At 43.6% G+C, this 10,687-nt stretch overlaps 2 protein-coding genes across 2 annotated transcripts; both read right to left on the bottom strand.

Annotated features, from left to right (window-relative positions):
- Nucleotides 1–1,044: 1,044 nt before the first annotated feature.
- On the bottom strand, nucleotides 1,045–2,437 carry LOC133914166 (probable methyltransferase At1g29790). The gene has a single exon (XM_062357305.1). It carries the CDS (start codon nucleotides 2,373–2,375, stop codon nucleotides 1,188–1,190), a length of 1,188 nt encoding a protein of 395 aa, XP_062213289.1. The 5' UTR covers nucleotides 2,376–2,437; the 3' UTR covers nucleotides 1,045–1,187.
- Nucleotides 2,438–3,169: 732 nt separating this feature from the next.
- Nucleotides 3,170–10,342, bottom strand: LOC133915586 (protein POLLEN DEFECTIVE IN GUIDANCE 1-like). Its single transcript, XM_062358799.1, has 11 exons — nucleotides 9,606–10,342; nucleotides 8,737–8,888; nucleotides 7,771–7,874; nucleotides 6,853–6,941; nucleotides 6,688–6,761; nucleotides 6,462–6,612; nucleotides 6,058–6,225; nucleotides 4,610–4,707; nucleotides 4,385–4,507; nucleotides 3,789–3,857; nucleotides 3,170–3,701 (listed from the first exon to the last, which is right to left on the bottom strand). The coding sequence occupies exons 1-11, from the start codon at nucleotides 10,168–10,170 to the stop codon at nucleotides 3,501–3,503; spliced, it is 1,794 nt and encodes a 597-aa protein (XP_062214783.1). The 5' UTR covers nucleotides 10,171–10,342; the 3' UTR covers nucleotides 3,170–3,500.
- Between the last annotated feature and the right edge of the window lie 345 nt (nucleotides 10,343–10,687).

Here is a 10,687-nt window from a genome sequence, read left to right on the forward strand (position 1 = left end):
CAGTTCGAGGTATGCCTCTTGTGTGAAATTTTGCTTTGCTGCCTGACAATTGTTGAACTGTATTGCATTATTATTGCAAATAGAGATGCCGATGCCTTCCTGCCGTTATGCGGGTCAAAGTTATGGGACGCTGCTAGAAGAGATCTCGATTCTGATAACCACATGTGCTGGTGCCATGGCCTCCATGATTTTAACCCACACAAGCGAACAGAGGGCAAGTGAAAGGGAGGACAAGCTACAGTGCTATCCATGCTTCATGGACTAACCGGTTTTCTGAACACTGGTTTTGGTTTGAGAAATGCAATCCCCAGACAGTTTTTTGGTCGATTTTGAATGACTGCCAATTTTATCCAATTTCTGGTTTTTCTCACGGTGTGGTTTGAAATATGTCGAAATTCCGATTTCTCGAATCCTAACCCAGCACTCACCTTAGATATGCAGTACCCTGGTCGCACAGTAGTTACCTTATGCATGAATCCGAATAAAATTTAGAATTTAATGAGATCTACCGCGTACGTACACTTTAAGTTTTATACAGTATATAGCTTGTGAACTCTTTTGCGGAATTCGCACACATACAAACTTGTGAACTCTTTTGAGAAATTCGGACACATACAACTCGGTTGTTAATTGTTTTGAATCTTTTTTCTTTTTGCAAGGTGACACATCGAGAACATTTAAGAGCAACTAGACATCAGCAACCCCATCCCCGGTTTTCACCAAAATGAACTCTCATCTCATCTACCCTACTTAATTGAGTATCTGATACATGCATAATAATGTAAAATATAAGTGAATTATCGATTTTTTTTTATCAACTTAGGTTTTTAGATGAGTTAATTGGTGTATACAACTTAATATGGTATTGAGCTAGACATATTGAGTTCGACTCTTGATGAAGATTTTTAGGTAAGATGGTTGGTGCATGTAGCTTAATATATACAATGCATGTATGCACAGCAAAAACACAGCTAGCTAGAGAACAAGCAAACGAGTTAACAATCAACCAGATGATGCAATGCATTAGCACTTGGCACGCATCAATCACCACGACTGTCTTTTCCCGTATTGTGAATAAGAGTCATGGTTGTTCGAAATGCAGGGATTTTATGGGAACTCTGTAGGAATTTCATCGCGTAAACGGGAAAAATTCCCGTGTCCCAAACGTGAGACGTGGCCCTCCATGATCACCATGAGTTCTTGAGCGGCTTCTCAAGCAGCGCCGAGACGTACATCTCCTTCCTCTCCGGGCCCCTGTCCAGCTTGCTCCCCGTCACCCACCTCACCTTGCGGAACCCGACGCTCTCCACCACCTCCACGTACGCCGCCGCCTCCGCGTCCCCGCAGAAGAAGTGGTCCAGCCAGAACAGCCCGCCGGGCCGGAGCACCCGGTACACGTCGAACAGCGCGAACTGCAGCGCCGTGGGCGGGATCCAGCCGCTGAGCACGTGCATGGAGTGCACGATGTCCAGCGTGTTGTCGAAGAAGGGCAGTCGCGCCGCGACGCTCACGTAGAGCGGCACGATCCCGCGCGCGGCGACGAAGGTGCTGAAAGGCCCGTTGAGGTTCACGGTGGTGGCCACCACGGTGACGCCGCGCTCGCGCATGCGCACGGCGAAGGTGCCGGAGCCACCGCCGACGTCGAGCCCGATGCGGATGGAGCCCGGCGGGGACGCCGACGCGAGCACCTCGTCGATGGAGAAGTCGAGCGGGTTCTTTTTGCCGGTGGCGTTGAGCCAGCGGTGGCGCTCCCGGCCGGCGAGGTCGAAGCAGTCCTTGCAGTCGTCGAAGCGCGAGGAGCGCGCGCGGTCGACGAGGCAGCGGAAGGACTTGCACGTGTACGCGGACCAGTGGACGGAGCGGTCGGGCGGCGTGGACCAGAGCGCGTCCGGGAACGGCAGCGGTGGCGCCGGGTCCCGCGGCGCGGCGGGGCGGCAGCGTCGGCGGGGGAGCGGCTCGCAGCCGCGAAGCATGAGCCGCTGTGCCGGGAGCTCATCGTCCGGGCAGGAGCCGTTGGCTGGGTAGGAGAGGAACGCGGCAAGGAGGTCCGGGAAGGCCAGGCACGGGTGGCCCATCGGCGGCCGCAGCTCTGCGGTGCCCATGTTGGGGTTGCGCCCGTACGGCAGCGCATGCGGCCCCGCGAACGCGTGGAACTCCAGCGGCAGCCCCGGCTCCTCCGGGACAGCGGCGTTTGTTGGAGCTGCCATTGTCGGCGCGGCGGTGACGGCCGGATGCAGCGTGCAGGAAGAGTAAGAGGAGGAGAGGAGGAAGGTGGCGAGGTTGGAGACGAGGAGGAGGACAACGTAAAGGAACGCACGGCGGAGGGGGACGCCAGCGCCGGCGTCCACGTACGCGGCCAGCCTCATGACAGACATGGAAGCTCAGGGCGCGCACAGTGAGGTGAGACTGAGACCCGCTGGCCGACCTGAACCGGCGCGAGGTGCGTTTTCTGCGTCGTTTGCTCGAGACTTCGCCCCAGGTTTGCCGGGAACCAAGCAACGGGCAGCGGAGTGGGTCGTTGGCAACGTTGCGTCGTGTGACGGCCCCGGTTTACGGCGAGGCGGCGGGTCGTTTCTCCCGAGGCGGTCACGGTGGTGAATCCGCCCGTTCCTGACGGTGATCACATGCGCAAACACTCTCGCCCGCGGTTCTCGGCACGACGGCGCACGGTAGAAATGGAGGACACGGCGATATACAGCGTGTCGGCGTCCACGGGTCTCTGTGAACAGTCCAGCCATCGACGGCGGTGCACGGCAGGAGCGGTGGAAGGCGCGTTTCACTCACGCCCGACGACGTAAAGGTTGGCTGGCTTGTGGAGTCCGCGACCCCAAAACCACATCGGGGAGTAAAAAAATTCGCCTGATCGATGCAGCGCCCTCGTTTCCAGGACCAAGTCTTCGCCACTTGACAATACTGTATTGCTCGCGGTCACTGCAGCAGTGCAAGCATATGCTTAACGAAGACGCCAGTAGTTAGATACTAGGTTAGTGTTTGGTAAACATACAAAATAACTGGTCGTGACCAAATGTAAGGTGAAATAGGAAGAGAGAAAAATAGCGACAGCCTGGACGGAGACCGAAACTTTTGCCTAGCACTTGAACTCTTGAAGACGAATAACACGGGACAGGCGAGCACACAAACATCTGTGTGACAATCTTAGCGAGCTGGAGAAAGAGAAACTATCTTTGCTTAAAAAAAAATGCACAAGCATGTATTGTTTTAAGATAGTATTAGGATGAAGCTACGGGCTATGCACAAAAAGAGGTCAGAAAGATGTTGTAAGCACTGCAAAATTGGACTACAACCAGTTCCTTGAATCGACGAAAACCTTGGAAGAAGAATATGCATCTGTGCTGTACTATACCTATCATAAATTCTGTCATATATGGGCATGTATGACTTGACTCTCCAGCAGCTGCTGTGCTTGCTGTACTTCATGCACCACAGCAAATGTCTTCTCGATTATGAAATCTCAGCACCAGAATTGTGGCACCATGTACTCAGTCCACATGTTGTTTCCTTTTGAGCCGTAGATTTACATACCAATTTGCAAGGCAGCGCAGTATCAATCCCACGAGTATCTTGAATATGGCGAGCATAAAATAGGTCAGAACTGACCAAAGCAGAATCCAGAATATTCTCCAGATGAAGGGACCAGCGGGAAGGAGGGTAGCATACACCGGAGTCAATACACGAATTACCTAAGAAAACAATGCATTTTTTGCCCGTGAGTAGACCAGAATTTAAGGTGGCACTATAAGAGCGTGGACATTTGGGTATGAGCTTACCACACAAGCAGGAGCAAGGGGGATGAATGTCAGGTCCTTCTGACGGTCGTCAGGTTTGTCATTCAAAATCTGCAGAGAATTTTTCAGTAGATGGACGTTAATAACATTTTTTGGATGAACAACATTCAAATTCTGGGGAAATAAGTGCAATGCCACAAACTGTCCAGGGGATAATCACAAGATAATAGATAGAAGGAACATGAATAGGAACACATCGAGTTTTAATCTTCAATTTTTCACCCAATGTATTCCTAAAACATATGGGACTTCTTAAATGCTGCAGTCAGGAGAAAGTTGCCGTAATTAATAGAATAAACACAGAGTATCATCAGAAAATTACTGACAAAGTTACAAACCACAAGAGGCAACACTGCATTAGCACAACAGTAATAAAATAAATTCTACTAAGCAGATAAACATGAATGTTCTCTGTGCATGTATCTCTCTGTTAATATTTTTTACCTATAAATAATTGCATACCTAATTGTTGTTTATTTCGTTGTTTACAGTATCAAAATCACGTACGCCCTAGAACCTGAAATGCTAATAGAGTAGGGATATACATGAAGTTAAACTACCAGCATTCAGCACCTCACCTGCTTGCAAAGGTCCTCCAAAAACTCTGAATAAGCAACTGGCTTTATCTCATTAAACTTTGCAAGGAATGAATGCTTGATGGCATCAATAAGTACCTCACAGAAAAATACCAATGATGCATTCTGCAGTGACAAACAAAATCTAATGAGTTATTTCTTTGAGAACAAAGTCTCTCAGTGCTAGAAAAAAAAATAATAGAAGAAATATTGTCATGTTGAACTTACAATAAGAAAACTGTCAAACCATGGCCCCTCTGCTTCCAAGATATTTTGAGCAAGTACAAACAGCAGAAAGGCTGTAATGTGAAATCTCTCGATAATGTCTGCAAATTTTAATGTACAAGCAAATAAACAGGTATTTATCAATAATTACCAAGAATAAAGCATGTAGAAATGGGAAAAATCGTAATTGAAACTTTTTAAACGTAGAGCATCATGGTAATTGGATGCAGAGAAGGTTTTATTTATTTATTTCTGTCTTCAAACAATTGCTTGAAACCATTAACACAGTTTCATATTGGAAAATCATCAAACGGTTTTGATTCTTGCACTGATAAAATGTACACAAAGTTGTTCGTAAAACATGAATGAATATCCATCAGACCAACATATACGGTGCTAGTTATGTTCAAAGAAGCCTACGCAGAAAAACTTATCTACAAAGTCCAACTAGCATTGTTCGTTGTGACTAAGTGGCTGAGGTGACGAACACTTTAAAGTAATTCAACAGTAAATATAGATTAATGCATTCAGTGAAGCAGCACCAAAATTCAAAGGACTAGTCAAACAGTTAAAGCATAGCAAATAGAAAAGCATATTGTCTGGAATAAGGGAAAAATGCAAAAAAAACCCTAAAAGTCATTTGGATTTTGACTCCCCCCCCGCAAGTTGTTTTGTTGCAAAAAAACCCCCCGAAGGTTCGGCTTTGTTGCAAACACCCCCCCCCCCCCCAAAAAAAATTCAAAAAATAAAAAATAAAAAATTCTAAAAAAACAAGAGACAATTCTAAGACCTTCTGTGATTTTTTTTTTCAAAAATAATATCCTTTGCATCATATTTCATAGAGAGGAAGTTTGAAAAAGAAAAAGAAAAACGTGAAGCTCATTTATTAATTCGAGTTAAATGCATAGTTAATTATTTACTAATTCAAAAATTATGAAACCAATTTTTTTAGTCTTCTTACATGATCCTCTATCTTCTAAATTTACATAAAATCTTGAAATAGTTATTGTAACGTGGAGGATGAGTAAATGTGTTGCAGATAGATTAATCCATAACTAATCCATAACACCCCCAAAATTAGTGAAACCACTTTTATTAGTTTACTTAAACAATGATTTGTGTAGGAAAAATAATGGTGGACATGACAAAATTAAAATAACATGAGTTGATAAATGAGTTGCACATTTTTCTTTTTTTTCCAAACTTCTTCTCCATGAAATATGACGCAAAGGACATTATTTTTGAACAAAATGTTCACATAAGGTCTTAGAATTGTCTCTAGTTCTTTTAGATTTTTTTGGTGATTTTTTATATTTTTTGAATTTTTTTGGGGGGTTTTGCAACAAAGCCAAACTTTTGGGGAGAGTCAAAATCCAAGTGACTTTTGGGGGGGGGGGGGTTGCATTTTTCCCCTGGAATAATGAAGATGTGAAAATCAAAAGCACACTCACCATAGTATACCAAATTGTGAAGGTTCTCTTTGCTAACACGCTTAAATACATTGCTTTTGATCTCAGCAAAATTGTTGGATACCAACAGAGCCAATAATGCATTGTTGTGGGCAATAATACATGTTGACAAGGTGATAGCCTGAGCTAACAGGACAAATGAATGGACAAGTATGACTTGTTAAGGAATTCAAATATAGATGACATATAAACATTGAATAGCAGCAGTAGCAGCAATGCAAGTAAATCAACAATGTAATTGGAAGAGCCTGATGTTAAATAAAACTCAAATCACTGTACATCTACATGGAAGGAAAATTAGATAGTAAGAAATTATAGAATGCAACTAGATTAACCTAAAGTAAATAACAAGATGATTAGTTAATGCAACTTCCAGAAAAGGATATCAAATGCTACAACAGCAATCACCCCGTCCAAAAGGAATCGCATCAGTTCAAATGTCACATTATCTGTTGAACATGTTGACAGTCCCTCTGCTGAGTTGAACAGAACTTGCAATACATCCTCGCCAAATGATTGACAGAGTTTGTCAAACATCTAAAAGGAAAACACAAGGTTAACTGTATAAATTACAAATGATACACGTGAATTTCAAATGAACAGTTTACTCACCTCTAGAACATTGTATACTACATACAGTTTGATTGTGCCCTGACCACGAATGACATGATAAATCAAGCTAATATCTGACACAAACAAGAACCAATTGTAGGTGGATCATCAAATGTGTGTAGGTTATCTACACATGTTAGCAAAAAACAAGTATGAAAAACTAACCTATCATTTGCAAAGAAGCAACTCCTAGGGCTAGAACCACAAAGCATCCATAATCTGATAGATCAGCAGCATTTGGCCGCAGAAACTGCCTGTCACAAATACAACGGATAAATAATTACATGATTCAATATGTCACAAAAGAGGGATTAAACTGGAAAGAGTGGCTTGTGCAAAAAAGCTGGTAGATATAAGCAAATGGTAGAAAAGTCGCTTAAAGAGTTAAAGCTAGAAACATATAGTGCAGCATAACAGAAAATGATGGAATAAAAAGTAAATAATTTGGCAGGGTTTCTTGCACTACTAAAAATCATGGCTATCGTAGATTTTGCTTCATATTATTCCTGAGATAGATCATATACTTAACAAGGGGCCCAATTTTTTTTACACAAGCATTTGAAAATTGAGATCATGTCAACTAGAATGCATGTAAGTTCTCTACAAGTTTATTAATACATAAGAAATAAACAAACTCTTGTAAATTCCAAAATATACTCAGGCTATCTTTGGACAGCTTAGCTTCCAATCGAAACTAGCTACACAGAAAATCTACGGCATGCGTAGAATTTTCAGTGCAACTGTGGATTAAGCTTATCTGAGAAGCCTATGGGTGAAGATGATGGTTTAAACTTTCGTTAGCTCTAAGTTTAAGCAGAAGCCTCCAAATCAGACAGAAAATAAGATACCCTAAACCCAGTCCATCCGGTCATCTTCAGATGTGATTATTGACAACAAAGGTGTGATTTAAAATCTTACATCCAAAATTGTAACTCTTTTGAACAAAAACAATCCTAGTATGACACGGAATCAAGCATAATCAGTATTACAATGACAACATCTTGCTTATCATCAATTCAGTTCAAATTTGTTTCAGGCATCTGAAACACAACCATCTAATATACATTAGAACTGAAAACCCACCTCATTTTCAGCACCCGCCAAACAGTAATGAAGATCCGTGCAGGCATAATTGTAAGCAAAGACAGAAAGGAATCCAAGCAGACAAAGAATCCTGCGACAATTAGCTGCAGCATTTTATCACAATCAAACATCTCCCCAACAAATAAAGAAATGCACAATAACTCCTGAAACATGATAAATATTGGACACTGCATGATCTAAAATTGCTGACAGCAGCAAGTATTAAGTCCATAGTAGCAGGTACATTAGATGCACATAAGACCAAGCCACCCATCTAGGGATAGATCAGATTCAAACTCAACACCTAAAAAATGTCATTATGCAGATATATGGTCATTCTGATAGGATGAAAAATCTTAAATACAAATTGAATAGATTCTAGGTTTGATGCCACCTCATCTTTGCATATTTTTAGTCAAACTTGCATTTGTAGAAGATCCCATACATAAAGTTATATTATTCCATAAAGCTACTCTTTGACTTATTTATCAAATTTATTTAATTACCATGCATCCTTTTTTATTTACTTTGACAGCTCGACGCTATAACTACTTTTTTTATATAATAGAAAATTAATGACATGTCGTTTTTCCTAGTTTTGACTGCATAAAATTTTACCATGAGTGACATGTTTTGGAACTATTGTCTAAAACCCTTAGCTACCATTAATCAAATAGGAGTACATTCTTTTTTTAGTCCACTCAACTACTACCCAAAGTCAAATTTACTTGTACTATCAATACCCTGACCAGGATCAGAATTTGTCCATATTCATTCTTAGTTAAAAATATGTGGTGTTATATGGTTTCAGTACTATGGAAAATTGATGATAACTATTGCATACTGGAACCAGTTTCCAGCAATGCCTGGCCAAGCAAGTTAATAAACTAGAACTGCCCATAATTCCAATTATTTTCACGCATGGGGTGTAACACAAGTAGCATTATTAAAAGTGCAGATGTATACCCGCTCACATCTCCAAGGGACATGAAACATAGTGTTGTACACCCGCTGTCTCTTCTTCTCATTACCCACTGCAATTGTGCTTCTAAGTGAATTGCCACCATACAGTTCTCCAAGGAAGTATCTGAATGGTGAATTGTCAAGGTGCTCAACTTCTGCAGTAGCACAATGATTGAAAATAGGTGTAAATATGCCAGTAAAGCGCTTCTTAACTCAATATGCAACAGAATTGAAACTTATGTACCTGGTAATGAAAAAAAAATGATACAATTAAATGTATTCTACGAACTGGTAATGACAAAAAATGCATAGTTTCCTAAAATAAAACGTGAGGAACACATTCTACTTCCCTGGTTTAAATGTATTCAGATTCAATTATAAATATTTAAACCAGTTTGACCTTATCTTGCAGAGGTTTTAAGAGAGCTCATAGAAACTCAATGCAGCCTTGTTTTTAAAAACCAATATGCCTGGAACAGGAAGAATGTTTTAATATGTTTCTTTGGAGCTTTCCTGATAAAATATACAAATAAACCCACAAAAGGCACGGTACCAGCGTTCATTCTAAACCACATTGCTCAGAATTTCTGAACGGATATCTCCCAAATTTCAAGAAAGCATAAACAATTTGTACTTCGAACTGTTTCATTTCCCAGGCCCAATGCTCCTAAGTCTATGCTGGAACGAAATTCACAAATGGCACATCCTGCTTTGCTCATTCGAACAAAAATGTAAGAGAATCATCTCAACAATTTCTATTCGATATGCATGGTCTAAGGGCAGGCTGCCAGGGCTGATGAAACGACAATCACATCATAACAATCGAAGGACAAGAGTTTTGCAGAGTTACAAATGAACAGCGAGATCTGTACCTCCGAGAATGTTGCTGTTCTCCTTCATGAACTTTTCCCAGTCCAGCGATTCCTCCTTCTCCAGCTTCTTCTTCACGCCCCCATTCGCCTCAGGCCACCACGCCGCGGCCGCCACATCCGCCGCCGCCGCGGCAGCCGCGGCGCTCTCCCGCGTGCTGCTGCCGCAGCTGCTGGTCCCATCATCCGCGAACGCCGCCAGCACCCTCCCGTTCCCAGACACTCTCCTCTGCGTCAGCTCCACCCCGACGTACGTCACGCAGCTCTCCGCGGACCTCTCGGCGTCCGAGCTCTCGCACACCGTCTTCGCCGCCGACCTCAGACCCGTGATCCTGAACACCGCGGCCGCGTCGCCCCCGCCCTCGCGCGGCTCCCCCTCCGCGGCCGCCTCCTCGATCGGGGGGCCCCGGAACCCCCGCTTGCGCTTAGAGCGCCGCCTGCGGCGGCGCTGGCCGTCGGACGTGGTGTCGGGGAGGGAGCGAGGGGAGAGGTCGTCCGCGTCGTCGGCGGAGAGGTCGCCAGCGAGGAGCTCGAAGGAGAGCTTTCGGCCGCCGGATCGGAGCGACATCGGCGGACGACGACGATGCGACGGCGAGAGGTCCCTCGCGAACCCTAGGCGTGGACGTCGCCTCGCCGCGCCGCGCGGCGGCGAGGAGCGGAGGCGGAGTAACGGGCGCAGAGGAGAATACTTCCTTTTCCGGTCGCGTTTATTATGTGCTTCTTATTCTTTTTTACCCTAATTTCTGGGTTTATTTGGCAATTTCTGTGAGATGGCGGTGACACAGCGCTGGGAGAATGTAAGCGTGCGTTTGGTTGGCTGGCCGGAGCCATCCGGAAGCTAGGGGATTCTATCTTTTGAGGCAGAGTCACCGGAATATATTAATTTGCCACGTCTATTTCGAATTTAACGGTTAAAAAGAGTTAATATCATAGCATTGTTTATTCTCTAATATTGCTTTAGCAAAATCAGAAAATACAAATTCGAAGCTAGGCCATTCAACTTTTATGGGCCATTCAACTTTTATGTTATTTGGTTGATGGATATGAGTTGGATGAGGTCATTTAATATGGGAATATTCGCTCAT

Source organism: Phragmites australis, chromosome 4, assembly GCF_958298935.1.
Source record: "Phragmites australis chromosome 4, lpPhrAust1.1, whole genome shotgun sequence".
NCBI lineage: Eukaryota > Viridiplantae > Streptophyta > Magnoliopsida > Poales > Poaceae > Phragmites > Phragmites australis.